The 23,648-nt window shown below is 40.3% G+C and overlaps 1 protein-coding gene across 1 annotated transcript in view; it reads left to right on the top strand.

Annotated features, from left to right (window-relative positions):
• The window catches only part of LOC132846008 (potassium/sodium hyperpolarization-activated cyclic nucleotide-gated channel 2-like), a 69,860-nt gene that overhangs the window by 31,915 nt on the left and 14,297 nt on the right, over nucleotides 1-23,648 (top strand). The window contains exon 5 of the mRNA XM_060870499.1: nucleotides 5,454-5,672. Coding sequence (XP_060726482.1) covers nucleotides 5,454-5,672 — 219 coding nt within the window. The remainder of the gene's footprint in view (nucleotides 1-5,453; nucleotides 5,673-23,648) is intronic.

The following is a 23,648-nucleotide window of genomic DNA, read 5'->3' as shown; positions in this document are numbered from 1 at the left end:
AACATCTTCTTACAGAAAGCTTCATAATATCAATGATTATCTATTTTGTTTAAGTATGGTAGAGTGTCTGCCATACAGATCTTTGTGAGTTAGTTGTTACTAGAGAAACAATAACGTATTAGAATCAGCACATTGATCGTTGGCCATCAGAAGCTGTTTTTCAATCTTGTTCGTAAATCGTCTACAGGAAATCCCGTAGCCACTTTATGAAGCATCTTGCAATAGTTCTCTATGTGAAAAAAAAACAAAACAAAACTATTTGACTGAAAGTTAAATCTGACCATCATTCAAATACATAAGTCTTCCCTAAACGGATGCTTTGTGATAGTTTAGGGAAGGCTCATGCAGTTGATGTTATAAGTTTATGACCTGGATAATAAACAGTTTTTATGTTTTGGGACAGTTCCTCATGAGTCCCTTGTTTCTTCTGAGCAGTTAAACTGTCTACTACTCTTCAGAAAAATCCTTCATATCTTGCACATTCTGTTCACATCCTTTTTCAGTATCTTCTACACATTTGACCCAACAGTCTGATTTTAAGCTCAATTTTTTCACAATGAGGACAACTGAGGAACTCGTACACAAGTACCGAACGTGAAACATAAGATTCATCTTATTTATTTATTTATTTATTTATTTATTTATTTATTTATTTGTTAGAAATTGCAGATTCAGCAAGGGGGATATAAACTTATGATCTCAACTGTATATGGGTATTTGGATTTATTTAACAATTATACAAGTCTCCATGAAGTGGTAGTTCAGCTTTCTACTGATTGGAAATTGTTGAGTTCAAATCACAGCACCACCAAACTTGAGGCTCTTGAGCAAGACCCTTAACCTTCAAATACTCAGTTGTATTAAATCAGATATATGTAAGTGGCTCTGGATAGGGGCTTATGCCAAATGCCCGAAATGTTACAGTGTTAAGGTTTGTGTTGCTATAGAAGATAAAACTTCTAAGGAATGGAATTATAATTAAAAAGATCTTAATAAAGGAAGGGGTTCACCTTGTGTGTGTGGAGTTTGCATGTTCTCCCCGTGCCTCGGGGGTTTCCTCCGGGTACTCCGGTTTCCTCCCCCGGTACAAAGACATGCATGGTAGGTTGATTGGCATCTCTGGAAAATTGTCCCTAGTGTTTGATTGCATGAGTGAATGAATGAGTGTGTGTGTGTGCCCTGCGATGGGTTGGCACTCCGTCCAGGGTGTATCCTGCCTTGATGCCCAATGACGCCTGAGATAGGCACAGGCTCCCCGTGACCCGAGATAGTTCGGATAAGCGGTAGAAGATGAATGAATGAATGAATGAATGAATTAATAAAGGATGTGTGTAAAGGAAGCAGGGCTGAGAAACCTAGTGCTACGGAGATTTGATGCTCATCGATAGAAATGTCATTTTATGTACAGTATGTACGTATGGATGTAAGTCTTTGAGTCGTATATTTAATAAAACTGTCCCATGAAACATATATGGACTGTTGCCAGATAATGACTTCTAGTCTTGTCTACAGGAAATCCTGTCTCCACGTCACTGCTAGAATCATCTTACAATTGCTCTTTATCAGACAAAAATACCACTTTGTTTTGTTATCATTATAAACCCTGACAGTGACTCCACGTTTTGCTCCTCTTGAGATGCTCAGTAGAGTAATTCCATATTTTATTAGAAAGTAATGCTGTCACACTGCACAACCTCACACACACCTGATGGCAAAAATGAATAATATTAAAATAGCACACTGGTACAGAAATGTGATAACGTGGAGTCACGCTTGTGTTTGAGATGAATTGAAATGAAGCTGTATTGGGAGAGCTTGTCTTGCTGTCTTCTCGGGGATTAAATCCGTATATTATAGCTCATCCTGTGCTTTAAAGTGAGACTTGGTGACAAGAGCCAATAGCAGACAGAGTACTGGGTGTCCAGATAAGCTGAGGTGAACAGAGAGGATGGAGAGGGTAGGGCTGCTGCTCTGTTTGTGTGTGTGTGTGTGTGTGGTTGTGTGTGTGTGCTTCTGTCTGGTAGCACTGGATGATGTTTGTGGAGCTTATCAGCTTCTGGGCAGACACTAAGTTTGGCCCTCTGACATCTGTGTGTAAAAGAAGCAGTTTGGTATATATATGTGTGTGTGTGTGTGTGTGTAGATATGCACTCTCTGAAATTTCTATTTTCAAGCCTAAGTGCTCACTTTGCATCTATTATTCAACTGTGTTCAAGCCGCAGTTTTTATACCTGCACCTCTATCCATCCGCACTCCTTCATCCACTCACATCACCAATCCCTTTCTCTTCCTCTTCCTCTTTCTCTTGAACTCTCTAAGCTCTCCTCTAATCCTCACCCTTTTCGCTTTCGCTCTCCCTAATGACTTAAGGTACTCTTTTTTACGTCAGTTCCATTTTCACGTCTCTCCGTGAGTGCTCTCTGATGCTTCCTGTTAAATTTCACTTCAAGCCCTGGAACTTTTCAAGTTCTGCTGAATGCACACAAACTTCAGGCTAATGACGGCAGCGCTGCTCTGTCTCGATGAGGCGAGGTTACCGAGCACAGTAATTAATCTACGTTTGACAATTAAATCGCAGTGGAGTGGCTATAGAATAGAACTGAAAAGGGCAAATTTAATACTAAAAATAGCTCTCTGGAGCTCCATCACAGTTTGTAATCTTCCTTGTTGCTGCGGTAGTACCGTCAAGGGAAGAGTACTACATCTCATGCATGTTTGCTGTGTATCTTTACACCTTTAAAAATAATTTAAGGAATATAATTGGACCTTAAGGGCCACTGTATAAGCTGATTTACGGTAAGTCATGTTCTCATACACATTACCACACAGTGTCTGTGTGCTGTAGCTTTAAAACTTGGCTTCACTGGAACTAAGTGGCCCAAACGTGTTCCAGCATTTTCCAGGCAAAATATTGACACTGTCACACAGCAGCTGTTCAGGAATCCAGATGTGGGTCTAGAGCTCTAATGAGCAAGCTAGATTTAAGAACAGCAAAAAAAACACTTATTAAGCTTTCCTTCATGCATTTCTCTTTTGTTTTTTAAATATTAAACCTATTAAATAGTGAAATTACAAGCACATGATTCTACTTTTAATCTCCAGCCAGTGAAGACACGTATGTATGTATTTTCTCTGATAGCTGCACTCGGGTTCGATGCATATGAATCGAAGAGGGATTTGGCCGAATGTGTGTTGTGATGATGTCACACGACGCCATTCGGCCCAGATCTGCAGAATATCTTTGGTAATTATGTAAAATTGCAATCTCTTGTGTATATTGCAGCGTTTGCTTGATTTTGTGTTAATTCCTGGAAATCCTGAAGGGGAAATTAAGGGGAAACTTTGAGAGAGACTATGATGCTTAGTCATGGGATTACTGTATAAATCATTATATTACACAGGTGTAGAAGAGCAAAATCAAACAGTACTACAGTATTTGTGTTGAATTGATGTTCAGTATGAGTATATTGTGAATCAACGTTCTGGGATGAGCATAGGACGATCTTTATGATTGTTCTTAGGTACAAGAACAGATACCTACTTGATTATCTACTGAATCAATGCTGACTCTTGACATAAACTGTTGTTGTGGTTGTTTTTTTGCATTGCGATATTTAGAGTACTCATATGGGATCTTGGACAGCAGCAGAAAATGAGTCACAAGTGCAGACACTCCAAGTGCAATGAGAGTATCAGGATGAATCAGTGAGGGTCAGAGGGCAAGATGTGTCAGGATCTGGCACTGATATCAGACAGATAGACAGAGAGAGAGACTGACAAGGGGTATACACCAGGTCTTTGGTGTATCGAGAGCCTCGGTATCTAGGGTAATGTTGGTATACCACCATGAAGGACCAACTACATCCAACAGTAACTGACAACGCAAGAGGTAGAGGTCTGAAAGAGACGTCTGTATCCAAAGAGCATTAAACCACATTAGCTCAACTCACTGCATCATTTTTAAATACACAATAGTGCGAAAGTACAAGTACATTGTTGTCTGCTTTAAATGTAGACCATTTGAGAAGTGGTACATTAACCTCTGTGAGTCTTACATAAAAGCCACCTATGGGAGGAAAGCACAGGATTACACAAAGTCTAAACATGCTTAAAAAATATCCTTATTACATCAAGCTGACATTTAAAAAAAATGACCCTGTCTTCTACACAGATTGATAAGCAGAATGTCATGGTTTTCTTTAGTAACAGGTCTATCTTCAGAGGATCTTTATCATTTAATCTAATATTGAGAACTCATGGTACAGATTTTGGACAGGATTTTACTTGGATCATCTTTTGCAGTGCCACAAGTAATCAATTAAATTTTGATTACACTGCTGAAACACAGGGGGGCACGGTGGCTTAGTGGTTAGCACGTTTGCCTCACACCTCCAGGGTTGGGGGTTCGATTCCCGCCTCTGCCTTGTGTGTGTGGAGTTTGCATGTTCTCCCCGTGCCTCGGGGGTTTCCTCCGGGTACTCCGGTTTCCTCCCCCGGTCCAAAGACATGCATGGTAGGTTGATTGGCATCTCTGGAAAATTGTCCGTAGTGTGTGAGTGTGTGAGTGAATGAGAGTGTGTGTGTGTGCCCTGCGATGGGTTGGCACTCCGTCCAGGGTGTATCCTGCCTTGATGCCCAATGACGCCTGAGATCCCGTGACCCGAGATAGTTCGGATAAGCGGTAGAAAATGAGTGAGTGAGAGAGAGAGTGCTGAAACACACAGACTATGGAGACAATATGACCACAAATTACCGTTCTAGTCCTTCTGGGAAGTTCGTATTTACAAGTTGGAAAATTGTATTTACTACATCATGAATGGGACAGTCAGGAATTGGTATCTGCTGAAGCACACAGACTAAACTATGGAGACCATAAGACACAATGCTTGTACTTTAATACTTGAGGAAAAATCCAATTTCCACCAATTTACCATCAGCCATTGCATCAGATGTTGCATCCATTGATTTCACCATGTTTTCTTACTGACACGTCCCCAAATTGGACACTCTGAGCTCAAGAAAATCTGCCGTTTCCTGAACGCACCTTAACATATATATATGTCTATCAAAGTCACCCGAACCTATTATGGTTGCCACATGATCAAGTCACATTGTAGGGAGATGTTCAGCTTCATTTTTTTTCTCTCTCTCGAATTGATGCAACACTGTTCACGCTTCATTCAGTCTGTGCATTCAGGTGTAGTCTCCTGAAACGATTTAATCATCTAAAACACATTTTGTAAATATCTAACTTTAAAGGTTAATGGTGGATTGTTTGAACCAAAACTCATAAGAAAAATTCTCTCAGCTTCATTAGTCATCCTCCTAACATTTAGCACATGGACCTGTTGGTATTAGAAAAGTTGCATAGGCTGTAAGTGGATGCTATTAACTCTCTCTCTCTCTCTCTCTCTCTCTCTCTCTCTCTCCCTCTCTCCCTCTTCCCTCTGCAGAACGACACCTGGAGTGAGCTGTACTCCTTTGCTGTATTTAAAGCAATGAGTCACATGCTCTGTATAGGTTATGGCCGTCAGGCTCCAGAGAGTTTGTCCGATATATGGCTCACGATGCTCAGCATGATTGTAGGAGCCACCTGCTACGCCGTCTTCATCGGCCACGCCACTGCTCTCATCCAGTCGCTGGACTCGTCTCGTCGACAGTATCAGGAGAAGGTAAGAAAGCTCAATCGTAAGGAATATGAAAGAAAGCGAACATGAAATGAAGGCTGGATTGGTTGTATAGCTATGTAGTTTATTTTGACTTTGAAAAATGTCTCTTTATCTAGTGAGGAATGGAGGTGGAACGAGAGGGCAGTACTATGAACCTCAGTTTTCAGGCCTAAATAGAAAGATTAATGTAATGTTACAGGCATCATAAATCTCTCTCTACAGCTTAAGAAGCCTAACATGAACCAGCTAATTAGCAGAGTTAAGTAGGGAAATGATCCACAAGATTATTTTTGAGGGCTGTCAGAAAATATTGTGGTAGTGTCTGTTTAAAGTTATTATAAATCCAGATCATAAGTAACAAGATAAATCTAAAAGGGGATGAATGTGAAGGTCTTCTCAAATGTGCTCCGAGTTGTTGCTGTTGATGGTCAGGTTCAAGCCCCAATACAGCCAAGCTGCCACTGTTGGGCCCTTGAGCAAGACCCTTAACGCTCTCTGCTGCAGGGGCGCTGTATCATAGCTGATGCTGTGCTTTGACCCCAACTTCTAAAGCTGGGATATGTGAAGAAAAGTATTCCTCTGTGCTGTTATGCAATGTATGGCAATAATAAAATCTTCTTCTGCTTCAACTCCATCCAGAATTTTTGTGTCAGAAGGATTGTGGAAATGTAACAAAACCATCTGTTCAGTCACCGACTAAAATGATGTGAAGTGTTCAGTTTGAGTATCTGTTTTTATTTCATCAAAAATGGGAAAATATTTTGGCCCAGTTTTATTGATTACCTCGAGACTAAACTTTAGTTTAGTCACTGAAATATACATTTTCAAGTCTACCGGCTTCGTGAACTCCACTTCCCAACACCCTGAACACTCACACACTCACACACTTCTACGTTCACAGTCACCTTCGTTCTAATCACGAGCACCTGTTTCCAATCACCATGCACTCAAAGAGCGCTATTTCATTCTGCAAAGTATACAATCAGCTCAGTTTTCTTGACCTCACCAAACATTGGTTTTGTGTATGATAACCTGGATTTTCTGGCTTTGTCAAGTCCTATTGACTTTGTTCGCTAAAAATGCCTGTCTTGTATTTGCAGCCTCACAGCAATTCCTTGTCTTACGATACATAAGGTATGTTACAGCACAACGCTTCTGATGGGTCATTGCTGATTAGAAGCAAATGACAGGTTTATATTTATATACACTGTATGTTCACTAGGGGGGCACGGTGGCTTAGTGGTTAGCACGTTTGCCTCACACCTCCAGGGTTGGGGGTTCGATTCCCGCCTCCGCCTTGTGTGTGTGGAGTTTGCATGTTCTCCCCGTGCCTCGGGGGTTTCCTCTGGGTACTCCGGTTTCCTCCCCCGGTCCAAAGACATGCATGGTAGGTTGATTGGCATCTCTGGAAAAATTGTCCGTAGTGTGTGATTGCGTGAGTGAATGAGAGTGTGTGTGTGCCCTGCGATGGGTTGGCACTCCATCCAGAGTGTATCCTGCCTTGATGCCCGATGACGCCTGAGATAGGCACAGGCTCCCCGTGACCCGAGGTAGTTCGGATAAGCGGTAGAAAATGAATGAATGAATGAATGTATGTTCACTTTGTATGTAAATTTTCTGGGAGTTTTCTGGGAGGAGTGGGGATTTTTATTCAATGTTTATGGAAGGTGTCTCCAGTGTCTGTAACTTTAAAAAGCTGTAACTTTAAATTTTGCATTAGAGGATGGAGGGCTTTGGGATTTCTCAGTAACTGTAAATGTCAAGCTGCATTTCCTTTTGTCTTAACACCAAGACACAGAAAAGAAAAATGGTGATGTAACATGTAACAACCGATAAGCTGTTTCAAACAAACTCTTGGAGGTAGGATGCAGATCTGTAAAGGCTGTTGATTGATTGTCGGAAGTAAAAGAGAAAACGTAAAGAACGTATATGTATATATAAGAGAGTATATGTTAGGCAAGTAGCAGGGTCAAAAACAGGAACAAGTCGATCAGGATATTATAATCAGGGCTGTGGTTGAGAACAGAAAATATATTTACATACATATATAATTAGACCAAGGGGGTTTCTTCCGGGTACTCCGGTTTCCTCCACCGGTCCAAAGACATGCATGGTAGGTTGATCGGCATCTCTGGAAAATTGTCCGTAGTGTGTGATTGCGTGAGTGAATGAGTGTGTGTGTGTGCCCTGTGATGGGTTGGCACTCCGTCCAGGGTGTATCCTGCCTTGATGCCCGATGACGCCTGAGATAGGCACAGGCTCCCCGTGACCCGAGGTAGTTCGGATAAGCGGTAGAAAATGAGTGAGTGAGTGAGTGTTATTGTCATATAATAAAAACTAATTTCTTGTTAGTAGTCGTCCTGTAACCGACTTTATGTTTTCTTTCCTTTACAACACAGCAGTTTATGAATGATAACTATATTACTTTGTTAATTAACGAATGACAAGTCAGACGAATGAGTTGTGTAACCTGACACCTGTCATAACAGTTTATAAACTAAGCAAATTGTGTAGTATTAGATGGAATGGCACATGGAAGGGGAAAAAAAAACCCAGCTATTGTGTTGCTTTGAGTGCCAGTTGAGAAGCTGGCACTCAATCAGGCACTGGAATGATCCATGGCAATAACAGTAAGCTACAGCCATTTGCAATCACAACCAAAGAAAGATGTATCGTCTGCAGTGGTATTTCAGCAACAGCAGGAAATTGTCTTATTGTTTGGAAGAAAACTTCGCTGTCCTTGGGGGGTCCATTAAAGCCTCACAAAAGCCTTTTACAGAGGCCCGGAGAAGGATTTGTTGCTGCAGGCAAGTAACTCTTGCCAGCAATTGTGAGTCTCCACACAAAAATCTAGTAGCTATTATTAGTCAATATCAGTGATATACACTCACCAGCTACTTTATTAGGGACACTTGTACTCCTGCCAATCATGTCAAAACAGTGTAGTTCTTTATTATATGCAGGTCCCAGTTAATATTTACATGACACATCCGAACGAGTGTCACACGGAAGACGTTTAAAGGTTGGAATCAAGTCCTGGAGGATTACTCATATAAATAGGAACAATCAAAATATTAGGAACAGTTTGAAAAATAAGGAACAAAATCAAAAGAGTTTCGATGTTTGGATGTTTGGAGTATGTTTGGAGAAACAGAGTTTGTGAAGTTATGCGATGTGACAATGAGGAAAAGATATGAAGATCGATGGTTATTTGTTGTCTGATTTGTATCTTACTGATATCCTGGGAGTTTTCCAGAATGGTGCAGAAAAACAAAAAACATTCAGTTAGAGGCGGTTCTGTGGGTAAAAATGGCCTGACTGAGGTGATCTGAAGGTCAACGTAACTCAAATCATCACTCTGTACTGTACATTCATGGTGAGCTGAAAAGCATCTCAAATTTAAATTTAAGGTGAACTATTATAACACATGAACTCGTATCAGGTTCACTCCAAGAACAGGATTAGGAGGCTACAGAGGGTAAAACTTGAATATATTAGTTTTGATATTCAGTAAACAACATTTTGGGATGCCAAATTACTGTTTATTTATAAAACCATTTACCTCTATTACATGCTAAAAGTTGTGGTAGTGTGTTTGCGGTGCTGCTACTTGTGGCTGCTGTAAAGTGAGCTCTTAATAGTGTAAGTCACTGTATTCTGAATACAGCTTTTCCCAAATATTCTTAACATCCATTCATTCATTCATTCATCTTCTACCGCTTATCCGAACTACTCGGGTCACGGGGAGCCTCTGCCTATCTCAGGCGACATCGGGCATCAAGGCAGGATACACCCTGGACGGAGTGCCAACCCATCGCAGGGCACACACACACACTCTCATTCACTCACGCAATCACACACTACGGACAATTTTCCAGAGATGCCAATCAACCTACCATGCATGTCTTTGGACCGGGGAGGAAACCGGAGTACCCGGAGGAAACCCCCAAGGCACGGGGAGAACATGCAAACTCCACACACACAAGGCGGAGGCGGGAATCGAACCCCAAACCCTGGAGGTGTGAGGCGAACGTGCTAACCACTAAGCCACCGTGCCCCCCTATTCTGAACATGTAACACCACTTTATATTTAGTTACAGTCCAACCCTGTCGACCAACCAATCCATCAATCAGTTACTCAGTCACTCAGTATGCCAACAGAGTACATAACAAAACTGACGTTTAAACCAAACAAATTGGAAATGCTGACATTTATATAATCAAACAACAATTTGTAACAGGATCTTACTTGTATTGCTAGCGTTCCATAACATTAAATATAAACTAAACTAACATTTACTAAAATACATGTAATTGGCAAAAAGCCACCCCTATTGTTAAATGTTATCCTATAACAGCCACATCATATTTTATTTTTTTTAACTTATACAGTTCTAAAGCAACTATGTCTCAGTTTCCTTTTATTATTTACAGAAAGACAAACCATTTGTCATTTAATTATTCCATACGCTACTCACAACTGGATCTACTAAAGGAGTCAATATCGGATACTTGTGTTACTTTGAGTGTTAAAGGCACTTGTGATTCTCAGTACAATGTTCTTATTAACAAATGTGGTATGGAACCTGTCATAATAAATAATAATAATATATTTATTTTGTATAAAGACATAAAATCCACCAGGTCAATAAGAAATGTTAGCTGATTCAATGAATCAAGCTATGCCATAAGCTAAGCTCACTAATAACACACTTACCATGATTAAAAGAGGATTAATTGTGCAACCCTCTTGATGTTATATGTGTGTGTGTGTGAGTGTGTGTACTGTTCAGCCATAACAGTAAAATAACTGTGAATAACGTTGCTTGATTATCTTATTACAATGATACCTGTCAAGGGGTGGGATATATTAGGCAGCAACAAGTAAACAGTCAGTTCTTAAAGTTGATGTGTTGGAAGCAAGAAAAATGGGTAAATGTAAGGATCTGAGCAACTTTGACAAATTATGATGGCTATACAACTGGATCAGAGCATCTCCAGTATGGCAGGTCTTGTGGAGTGTTCCTGGGATGCAGTGGTTAGTACCTACCAAAAGTCATCCAAGGGTCTGTTCTGATCCAAGATAAGAACTACTGTAGCACAAATTGCTAAAAGTGCAGATAATGATAAAGCCACTTACCTGGGAAAGAGATGGTCTCCAGGATGCATTATGGGACAGAGGCAAGCTAGTGAAGGAAGCTCTAGGAAAGGTTCTGCTAGGAAAATTTTGGGTCCTGGCAACTATGTGGATGATTGACATGTATCACTTTCTGAAACACTGCCACATGACTAGAGTGTTCCCTAATAGCAGGATAATGTGCCCTGCAATGCTACAATTGCTCCGGAATGGTTTGAAATTTTGACTTGGCTTCCCGATTCCTCAGATCACAAACAAGTCTGATCTTACAAATTATAGGACCTACAGGATGTGCTGCTAACAGCTGTGTGCCAGATCCTGCAGCACATTGTTGTGGAGTCCGTGCCTTAACGAAGAGTGTTTTAGCAGCACAAGGTGGATATACACAATATTGGGCAGGTTATTATGTCTGATCAATGTGTGTGTGCGTGTCCAAACCATAGTACAGCTTTAATCCCAGCACAAACCCACATCTGCATAATTCTGTCTATCTGTCTCCCATCCTTTCTTCCACATCTCCTCTCTTTCTGTCTCTCTTTATCTAATCTATACCTCCTCTTTCTCTGCTTCTCTTTTTCCCAATACTCCTCTGCTCATCTATACCTCCTTTCTATTTTTTGTATCTATCATCTTTCTCATTACATCTGCTCTATCTATCTATCTATCTATCTATCTATCTATCTATCTATCTATCTATCTATCTATCTATATATATATATATATATATATATCTGTCTGTCTGTCTGTCTGTCTGTCTGTCTGTCTGTCTGTCTGTCTGTCTGCCTGTGATTCACATCATTTGATTAAGTTAAATTCAGTTCTTCCCAATTCAGCAGGGCTTTACGGACATAAATATTCCAAAAGCACATTAAAGCCTTCTTAAACAGTAGACGTATATTGTTAACATTCACATCACTACATTTGTGCACACACACACACACATACAAGTATAAAAGCATTCACATTAGTGGGAGGTGTGTGTGGGTGGACAATCAGTCTTTTGCTCACAGTCCCTCAGGTTGGGGCATATTTTCAAAAAAATGTATGTGCAGAGACTACAATGTTTGTCCCACCTAATGTATTTTTTGCATAAACTATAACACAGTCACACATTGGGGACCAGTTTTATTGAGTATGTCTTTGCTTTGTAGACAATTTTTCTTCAGGCTATTTAGTGCCTTTAGTTATTTCCGCCGATTTTCCAACTGTTCTTTTTTGCACCTGTTCTCTACAAACACACTCTCTTCCTCACACTTGATTTTTTGACGTCTACAGGATTCGGCATCTCTTTATCTGTATCTGTCTATTCTGAGACATGCTCCCTACCTCACTCTCTCCATCGCACTTGCTCGTACCTGGGAACTGTGATGGATTGCATCAAGGTCGTCCCCCTATTCCGGTTATCCTAGAGGCAGAAATCCGACAAAAGATAAAAATCATTCAATAATCAGTCATAATTGTGACTCTCTGTAATAATATTCATCTAGATAAATGCTACTGTGCTTGTACAGCTTTCTTGTGTATTTTTTTTATCTTTATTTTCTCTTCTTCAGCTGTCCAAAAACTGTTTTAATACCTACAACAAATACTTAAAGCTAACGTCCCAGCTGCCATTTTTCTTTCCTGCCTCGAGCAGCTTTTATTCTAGCTTGTCTTCCAGCTGCCACAGTGATCAATGTTACAGCACTGAGACAGTTATTGCTCTTACTAACAGTGATCGAATAGCCTCGGCGTTGTAATATAAACCTCAAATAAACTATAACCATACCTGCAATCCAGTCAACTTGCTCTCCTGTTACTATGCAGAAAGCTGAGTTGATTAAACCTTCTGATTGGATGCATGAAGAATCTTAACTGTACACGTTAATAAATACAATAGAGTGTGCACTAGAGAGAAGGACAGAACCCACAGTTAATGTATGAAATGTGTGAGTGCGTTATTCAGGACATATAGAGATCTTTTCAAGGGAAAGAAGCAATAAGTTATGTACACTTATATATACATATTATAATTACCCTAATGAATTGGTTACGGTGTGACTGTAATATAGACCTGAAAACCCTAATGACAAATGATGCAGTATATTTTCAGTTGTCCTTACACAAATCACCTGTATAAGGTAGAAGCTATAGTGTGCGTATGTACAGGGTTATACGTAGTGGTGGTCACCAGTTCATCATTTTCCATTTACATGCAGGAAAGGAGGAAATTAGAAAATTTCCTTTTATTATTCTACGTGAAAGTGAACGATGTTACATTTAGCAATAAGAAGTTAAAGTATGCATGTGACATATCAAATGCCTGGTGGTTACCATAAAACCCTGTATATATGCGCACTCCAGGCCTTAACCACAAGCTTAACCACACAGTTTTTGCTATTAAAATTGTGTTTTATTGATACTTATTTTTTCATTTTGTCCAATGTAATCAAAAACCGAAAATGGTTTAAAATGTCTCTTTGCTGTTCACTATATACAGTGATACCTCGAGATACGAGTGCTTTGACATACCAATTTTTTTTGAGATACGAGCTGTGATTCGACCAAAATTTCCTTAAGATACGAGCACATTTTTGAGATACGAGCATCCGAGCCGCTGCCGCAGATCCCCAACAACCACGTGTGCTCTGTTTCCCCGCCTCAGCTTCCCGCGTCTCACTCGGCCTTTCCACTGCACACGACAAACGACGGCCGATAAACAGGAAGTCATTCATTTCCTATGGAGAGTCGCAAAGGTGCTGCGTGAGGTGCCGACCATCTGCGGATCTGTAATTTTCGGATCCGTATTAAGCGTTGGATCCGTTAAAATATTTTAACTAGTGCGACTACACCGCATCTGATATGCCGACTGGACAGGTTTTTATTAAAACGACCGGCAGATGTTAGTGAGGAAAGAGTGACAAAAAAGGCAAAAACAAGTGAAGAGAAAAGTGATGAAGAAAATTAAGCAAAATTTATGTAAAGAAAACAGAAATTGTAGCAATTAAGTTCAGTTAAGTTCAGAGAATAAGTTCGTTAATTTTAGTTAAGTTCCATTTAAGTGTAAAGTAGCATTAAGAGTGTACAGTAGCGAGTAAGTGAACGAAAGTGAAAGTGTAATTCCTCCTAACTCCTCCGCCTGTTTACTCCTCCCTCAACCTCCATCTTCCGTAAAGCGCATCTTCCGTAAAGTAAAACCAGTTTATTTTTTTAACATACTCTTTTATTACTGTATGTTTTTATACAATATTTGTCATTTATAAATACAGGTACTGTACATTTTTCATATTCAAAACAAACAAAACAACTGGAGTGGAATTTTGCGAGCTGGAACGGATTAATGGGATTTCAATTAATTTAAATGGGGAAAATTGCTTTGAGATACGAGCAATTTGAGATACGAGCAAAGTCACGGAACAAATTAAACTCGTATCTCGAGGTATTACTGTACTATGAACTGCAAATGTTCTCCATTTGCCTTGACAAAAGTCAAGCAAATTAGAGGAAGTAGGCGGGGCTTCGAGGGTTGTCCGTTAATATCGGAGCGTTCAAAAACTGCTGTGAGGCTGTCACTCATTCTAGATTCGTTATGTTGACCGGTCTGTCTGCTGGTTTTATTGAGGGGGGAAAAAGATTTCTTGTGTTATTGCATTTCTTTTAAGGGATAACTCATAGCAACATACTTTCGCGTTGAAATTAGGAACGTGTAATGGTTGTCCTAAAGGTTACCTAAACCTTCTTAAATAAATAAAAAAAAGCTAAATAAATTAATATTATTTAATGATACTACAGAAATAAAAGCATGGCAGCATTCAGAACAAATGTGCATAAATGTCAGTTGCTTGAAAAGCTGATTCACCAAAAGGGAAAGGACGCAGGATGTGATGACATGAATTTTGTGAATCTCTTTTTTTGCAAGTCAGTTCAAAGCCATGTGAGTGGGACTGTGGCATAAAGCAACATATTCAGGATAGGTGCTTTATCTACACCTATACTAGTGTGTATTTGAGCTTCTATATGACCCACTTACTGATCTGTAGTCTGCAGTTTCATTTTCCTCAGATCAGAATCAGAGGCTGTGTTATGTTGTGTGACTGTGTGTATGCTATGGGATCGTGTGTGTGTATGTATGTGTGCTTGTGAGTGTTTAAGAAATTACAGCACCCCACTAGACAGTCTGAAATTGATGAGGCAGCAAACCAGTGTTCTGCCCATGTCCTTTTGAAGGTGATATACACTGTGTGTGCCCGTGTGTGTGCGTGTGTGTGCGTGTGTGTGTGTGTGTGTGTGTGTGTGTGTGTGTGTGTGTGTGTGTGTGCATTTCTATGGCTCCTTTGGTGTCCTTGAGGGTAGAGTAATAAGCTGATGAGAGACAGAAGAGGACAGAGTGTTTCTGTAGGCGATGTGTAAGAGATGGCCTGCATTATGTGCAGTATTTTTCAGAGCTGCTTTGTATTATTTTGTCACTAAAAGCACTGTTTTATTGTAAAGGTGACTATTACAGTGGAGTAGCTCAAACCCTTCTCCACCCTACACATCTTGCACTATACTCTTCCTTTCAGCACTTAGAGCTGTAACCTTATCTCTTTTGTGCCACTGCGACACCATGTGAGAAGATAGATTTGCGGTTCCTCTCCGAAGGCAGGACTTCAACCAAAAAAAAAAAAAAACTAACCTGAGAGAGATTGCCACGTTGCACTAAGCACTTAATATTTTTTGTTTGTGTTGTTAATAAATCGATTCTTTCTTTCTGTGTTCCCGCTCAGTGACGTTTTCCAAAGAGGTGTTCCTTTAATTTAGAAATTGGAAGCAGACAAAAAGACCCTACAGTCACATACTGTATGAGAAGGTCTATAATTAGCCTGTGCATAGTTTATCCTGATTCAATCTATCCTTTTCATGCTCAGGTCTGCTGTGTATTATAAGCCCTGATCTAGTAGAATGTACTGTAGTAGGGTTTCTCTATTGTCCTTAAGCTTATTATTACCCTCAGCATGAATATTTACACACACTCCAGACCCTTTCTGGCAAACTTTTATCCCATCTGAGCAATTGACATACAGAGTGATTGCAGACTTCGGTGCTCACCAACACATGCAAATAGATGAAAGTAAAACCTTCTAAAAGACACATTTAAAGATTGATTACAGTTCATGCCTGACCTTGTGTTCCTTGAGGACTTGGTAGGCTCAGTTTTGTGCAGAGAAGAACGTGTTTTCAAGGACCGCAGGAACCTTTTTGAAGAGTGATGAGTGGCTCATCAGTTGATTTCGTTCACTCGGTGCAGTTTTAGTTTATCTCTGGCAAAATCTTGCAATCCTTTTTTTTTTGGAACAGCCACAAAATGCTGCGATAGGATCCCAGTGCACACTCAAGTCCTTTTCAGTAGAAAAGTAGAGACAGGTCTGGCATTTCCCAACCAGCTTTGAGCCAAATAATGACTCATCTTACATATTGCGTATGTCACAATATATTACATTTTCAAATAGAGCAGTAGGAACGGCAAATGACAATTAGGGAATTTTACACCATTGCAGATTTTCCAAATGTATTTGAGGGCGATAGACACGGCTTAGAGTTTCTTTAAATCGTCATGGCTAGCTTATTATATTTTTCAGATTTATTTCTCAGACAAATCATTTGCATATTTATTTCTTTTAAATCTAACAAAATAAAGTGACAAAAAAGCAACTCTTTGCTTTCATTTTTAGTCCTACCTAGATCGTTTTTATCATGCTTCATGTTAAGCAGTACTGCAAGCAGACTACTGAAATTTACCATTACCATATATGGTAATTTGGGGGAGTTTCCTTATCAAAGCGAGTATTGCTGTGCGAAAGCAGAGCAATTTAGAATGTGTGGGATCATCACATACCCCACACCCACAATATGGACAATTTAGAGAAGCCAATCAGCCTATAACCCACGTCTATGTATTCAGAAATGAAAGCGGAGTACCCAGAGGAATCCCCCAAATCCACTGGGAAAACATCCCTAACTACAGAAGTGTGAGATAAATGTGCTCACCACTAATCCACAGTGCATGTTATTCAGTGGAGGATTTGTGAATGAATAGTGTGTTGTTTGATGAAGAAACACACACCCCAATGGGAGCATACAGTATACTGTATATGGTTTATATATATAAATACATACATACATACATACATACATACATACATACATACATTAAATAAATAAATAAATAAATAAATAGAGGTTTTTTTTGTTTTTTTTTTGAGAAAGTCAATGAAGCAGTGTTTCTCTGTTTCTGTATCTGTCTGGGACCAACACATGCTGGTGTTCAGTATATCAGTGACCTGTTTAAGCTAGTTATCCAGTGGATACTAACAAATGGTAAAACCGATACCTCAGACATGCAATCAGATAAATAAACCAATAAATTAATTCTGTTTCCTTTTTGTATATAACACACACGTATTATGATAGCTGTGTTCTCATTTGATTGGTACAGCATGAAAAACATGATTGGTTTTCTTATGAATCGTCGAGTGTTAATCTGTTGAAGCCAGTGATTCAAGGGTTTGCAAAAACGTGTATAGTTTTGAGAGAATTCTGGAAGAGCAGAGAACAAGTGCAAGCGTTTATACGGTAAGTCCGAGTATTTGGTACGTGACACATGGCTACTGAGAGCCTGAAGATGGCACGTGACACAAAAACAGCCCTCACGTCCCTCTGCATATGCTGCACTAAATGATTGTGTCTAGTGTGTGTGATTCCTTCAGGCGTCTGACCTACTCCGCTCTGCTGTTTTAGTTCTGCTTGGCAGTGTGTGTGTGCTTGTGTGTGTGCTTAAAGGCGGATACCAGTGTCAGTGTGCATGTAGTATGAGTATTCTGTGAAAGTGAATGTGCACATGGATGCGTTTGTGTGTGTGTGTGTGTGTGTGTGTGTGTGTGTTTGTGTGTGTTTGTGTGCACTTTACTATCTGATCCTTTTATAGCCTCTATAAAACTATGTTGGATGCCTGTAGTAAATCAAATAGATGGAGAAACAGATTGGATAGTAAAAAAGTGTGAGTGATCCAGACTCATTAATGAGACTTCATCTGTCTTTCCTCTGCGCACACACACACTCACCAGCACTGCAGCACCTCCCTCAAACTAACACCCCCCACCCCCCTTTCTGTCAGCCTACAGCTTTCTTAGATGTGGCAAGAAGATTTGGCAAGAAGATTTGGCAAAAGCAGAAACAGAAATCTCGTACTTTTTTAAGACTGACATTTTAAACTCCTCCAACAGACAGATTTAGTTCTCTGTGAGTACATAAAGCGCATTAGTTATTATTAGTTATATTAGGTGCGTTAGCATGGTGTACAAAATATAAATGTAAACACGATGAACTCATTCATTCATTCATCTTCTACCGCTTATCCGAACTACTCGGGTCACGGGGAGCCTGTGCCTATCTCAGGTGTCATCGGGCATCAAGGCAGGATACACCCTGGACGGAGTGCCAACCCATCGCAGGGCACACACACACACACTCTCATTCACTCACACAATCACACACTACGGACAATTTTCTAGAGATGCCAATCAACCTACCATGCATGTCTTTGGACCGGGGGAGGAAACCGGAGTACCCGGAGGAAACCCCAGAGGCACGGGGAGAACATGCAAACTCCACACACACAAGGCGGAGGCAGGAATCGAACCCCCAACCCTGGAGGTGTGAGGCCAACGTGCTAACCACTAAGCCACCGTGCCCCCCCACGATGAACTAATTGTTCAAATTTTGTAATAATTTAGATGACCGTGATAAATCTATGCTTATTTCTGTAGGTGCTTGGCAGGGAAATATACTAAATAGTTGAAATAATTGACTCGTTTGTGAACTTTCATCTATGATAAATTTGGTCTATTTTGTTCTGTTCTATACTATACATGCAATGTGTTCAGTGGGAACTGAGATATTTGTGTGTTGGACACATGATGGATCATAGATTGGAAACTGATCAGGGTGGAAGGTTTTCAGAGTTCCTGATTATATAAGATGCTTTTTTGACTAATTAACTTCTGAGGCTGGTGAAGGTACAACTGTATGCTACACCACAAGCGATAACAGAAACCTGGCATGTTCTTTCATCAGCATCAGCGCAAGTGCAAAAAGTCTGTCTTCAATAAATAATAAACTGTTAGAGTTGGAAATCCACCATGGTATTAGAGCAGCATTAACACTTCAAGGTGTTAACTCCTAATCCCTTCTGTGATCCCTTCCTGTAACTCTACACCATGTCACGTTTTATTTCTTATACATACATTATACATCAACAGTTGCTACAGTGGCTTAGATTTAAGCACCTTTGGGGTTGCCTCTACCCTGTGTGCGCAAACGTTGCACTTTCTTTCAATGTTTCAGAAGTTTCCTTTGGGTACCAAGTCCAAAGGCATGTGTTGTAGGCTGACTGGTATCTCTAAATTGTCTGTAGTGTGTGAAAGGGTGTGTGTGATGGGCTGGCACCATGTCCAGGGTGCCACTCAAGTGTGCCCAAGGTCGGTTGGAATAAACTCTAGGTTCTTTGCAACCCTGTGTAGGATACAGTAAGTAGTACAGAAAGCAGACACATAGATATACAAGTTAATGTTGAAATAACTGGTTATATTTATACAATTTTTTTAATCTGTTTATTTATACAGGTACACAAACCTGTTTGCTGCTCAATGTGTTTTAATCTGAGCCACACCTGGCTGATTGGTGTATTAGGTGGAACATAGCTCCATCTGTAGCTCGGCTGGGCTTTTTCAGATGTAGCTGCAGGACGGATACAATCCAAAGAGCCACAGCATGAAGGATGATTTTCTGTGTCTTCACTACTAGCCCCAGCAGTCGTTTGTCTTCTGCCGCATTGCTCCTGCTCCTTATCGCTTATCACCTCCATTTTCCTCTCATCTCTGGCCGTTTATCTAATACCGCGTCCTTCCATTATTCTTGTCCGCACACAGCTAAAAATATGCATCCTACAGTATAGTGAATTGATTCTCAACCTAGCCTGCTCTCTTCATATTAGCTATAAGACATTGTTTGCTTGGTTACACTGAGTAAATTATTTCAGTGGGTTATCAGTACTGCTCATAGTTGCCTGAAATATAAGCCTTGGAAATTGCAAATCTCTGCAACAAAAGGTCTAAACACCAAATCTATATTTTCTGTTTTATGTCCCAAATGATATGGTCTGTTCTGACCAAGGCTAGTTATTTACTCTATAACCATTTGAGAGTTTGATAGCTCTGAGAGGAGAGACATTCTTTCTAGACTTTATAGGCTTTGCAGCAGCAAGAAGTGCAACTTTGGGACATTTCATTCTGATGCCTTAGTTTCGGGTTCTGGTCTGCTTGAAAATTATGGTATATGGTTTCAGGTTCACCTGAAATCAGCTCGGGTGTGGAGCTCACCATGCATGAAAGTTATCTGCCCCTGGGACTGGACAAGGTGTCACGTTACATCCTGCTTAATGCTTCATTTGTTATCTATGCAAAGAATATGAAGTTACACAATGTTTCTGTAGGCTACTGATGTAGTGGGTCACATGTTTTGTATCAATATAATGTAGGTCTTACACTGTAAACTCGAAAGGGGATACTGTAGTCAGCTCAACTTGCTGGTGCAAACGTTTGCATGAAGTCAGAAAGACATGCTTGGAGGTAGTATTGCATGTGTAGCGCCTATGGTATTGATCTTATGGAAGTAACTAAAGGACGCTAACATCTACCCAGGTTCGAAGAGAGGTAGGTTGGGCCAATTCACAAGAGAAGCCCAGATTGAGTTGAACAACTGACAATTTTATTGCCTTCTTACAACGGTGAAAATAAATGGCACAATAATGTTGAAACAAAAAGAAAGAAAGAAGAGTTCTTTAAAATAATAGAAAAATAAAGTAAATTCCCCTTAAATGTTCAATTGGTTCCGTAAGTAAATGTGGAATATGGATCCAAAGTTTCCTTGTCCTCCAATGCACTTATTGTAACACTACTGTGTGTGAATAATGCCTTAACTGGCACTCTCGACGTAAATCAGGATTCCTCTGGTGACGAATCAACGGCTGGCCACTCCGTTAAAGATCATCTACCAGTCTCGCAGGCTAGGCTCGCCATCTCGGTTCATCCAGACTTTCTAGTACTCAAAAAAAAAACAATCGGAGTTTCAATTGTTTCTACTTGGAATTATTTCCTGGGTTTTCTGCTTTCTGCTGGTTTTAGAATTTTAGAAGTGTTAATTCAGCTGGTTGTAGAATTTTAGAAGTTTTATTTTCTGCTGGCATTCACGAGGAGAAGAAGTAGCAAAAAGAAGGAAAAATGCTGATAACCGTAGGCTCTAATCGAGTCAGATCCCCAGCTCCCCCTATGGTTGGGAGTGGAACTACAATATAGTAGCCCTTATTCCTCTATGGGTTACACATGGGACAGCGGTGGCTCAGCAGTTAGTGCTCTGGAGTAGAAGCGACATCACTGTCGGGCCTCTGAACAAGTCCCTTGAGACTCATCTGCTAAGCCCAAATGCAAGTCACACTGGATTAATGTATACGAAATGAATAAATGAAAATGGTTTGGACCAAACAAACACCAAGAACAAGTATTGGTTACCGAAATGTCACCAATATTGAAGTAGTAGCTTAGATGTTGGAAAACTGAATGGAGGTTTATGAATTAAATTTCCAAAACCACTAAGCTACCTTTGCTGGACCCTTCAGTGAGCCCCTTACCTTCATCTGCTGTATAATGCATTATAAAATGCCTTATATCATGTATCATTATATCATATATCATGCACCAAAAATAACTACACATTTGCAGGAATTACTTCTAAAGCTGTAAACCTTGTTGGCATCATATATTTGGGTTAATTATAAAAATGCAGATGCTAATATGGTGACAATATACACAGCACATGATTGGCTGACGAGTCATTAAATTTGGCACGTTTTACACCTATTTATCTGGGCTTGCAACCCCTGGTAGGTGGGGCTACATCAAGGATCGGCTTTGAGTCCCTTCATGTTTGCTTTGCTGATGGACAGGCTGACAGATGAAGACAGACAGCAATCTCTGTGGACAGTTACAGTATGTTTGCAGATGACATTGTGATCTGTGGTGAGAGTAGAAAGCAGCTGGAAACATGTGTATGAACGAGAGGGAAGGAAGTAGAACAGTGAGGTTACAGGGGACTGAGGTCAAGAAGGTGCAGGAGCTTAAGTGTTTGGGGTCAACCATCCAGTGCGATGGGGAGTGTGGAAAAGAGGTGAAGAGGCAAGTGCAGGCAGGTCGGAGTTGGTGGGGAAAAGTGTCAGGAGTGTTGTGTGACAGAAAAGTGTCAGCAAGAATCAAAGGAAAGGTGTAGAAGACATTAGTGAGAGCAGCTCTGCTGTATGGGTTAGAGACTGTAGCACTGAGGAAAAGACATGAGGCAGAGATGGAGGTAGCAGAGATGAGGATGTCGAGGTTCTCTTTAGGAGTGACGAGGATGGACAGGATTAGGAAGGAGCACACAGAGGGACAGCTCAGGTTGGCTGTTTTGGGGACAAGGTCAGAGAGACTAGATTGAGATGGTTTGGACATGTACAGAGGAGGGAGATGGTTATATTGGTAGAAGGATGTTGGAGATGGAGCTGCCAGGTAAGAGGTCAAGAGGAAGGTCAAAGAGGAGATATATGGATGTGTTAAAAGAGGACATGAAGGTAACTGTTGCGAGAGTAGAGGATGGCGATGATAGAGTCAGGTGGAAACAGATTATTCGATTTGGGGACCCCTAACGGGAAAAGCCGAAAGTAGAAGAAGACACTTCACGTAGCTAAAACTCTTTTTTTTAATCTTGCTTGTAGGTTTTCTAGCTTGAGAACCTGCCCATTACATCACAAACAGGACTAAGCAAACACGACTGAGAATGATATAGAGATAAACAGTGTAGAGCATCGTGAACCTATTGAAGTTAGGTCCTGGAGCCAAGCATAAAAATGTCAATAGTCATATGACCAGCAAGGAACTAGAAGGCTGACACTGTTTTTGGGCCTTTTTACACCTGGTCACTTCATGTGTTTTCTCTGATCCGATAGTTATCTGATTTGTTAAAACTGTTCCATTTACATTAGGCCACATAAATGCGATCTTTCTACTGCCGCCCAAAATGCAAATATATTTTAACTCATTTCCGGGGTAATTGAAATGGAACACGCTTTGGTGTTTTCAGAATGCAATCAAAAAGAAGACGAAAAAACTTGTTACGATGATTATGCTACAAAAAAACAGCATTTACTGTTTGCTGCATTTTCGTTGGCGGCAGCAGTGCGTTTTAAGACCCAGCGAGACACCTGGGTGAAAGATCACCTGCGAGTGACGTACTGTACCTCCGTTTGGGAGAAGTATAGCGATGACTTGTGTGGCTTGAACAACCACATGCATTTACACCTGTCCAGTTTCATCTGAAATGTGTCCCAGACCACCTCCTGAAGTGGTTTGAACTATCGGATTTATATCCGTCTCGAAAATGTTTCAGAGAAAACGCATGAAGTGACCAGGTGTAAAAAGCTGAAAATGAGTAGAGCTGAAAAATATGTGATTAACTGTACGTTGTTACTGTCCTTAAGTGTTATTTGGGAGTATTGTATACTCGTTGTATTATTAAATTTGTATACTTTTGTACTCTTTCATAATTACATCCAAAGGCAAAAATAAGAAAATACTTTTTACTTCTGACATTTTTAGTTAGACCTTCGAAGCACTTAATAAATCAGTTTGGCATTCACTCAAGATCAGTGTAGAAAAAACTTTCAAGAATAATTGCAATTTGTCATCTTCTCTGACCTTCTCAGGCACACACAACATAAAAATGAAAGCTAAAGCTATCTG

Source organism: Tachysurus vachellii, chromosome 1 (genome assembly GCF_030014155.1).
Source record: "Tachysurus vachellii isolate PV-2020 chromosome 1, HZAU_Pvac_v1, whole genome shotgun sequence".
Classification (NCBI taxonomy): domain Eukaryota; kingdom Metazoa; phylum Chordata; class Actinopteri; order Siluriformes; family Bagridae; genus Tachysurus; species Tachysurus vachellii.
This window is presented reverse-complemented; position numbering and strand designations above follow the sequence as displayed.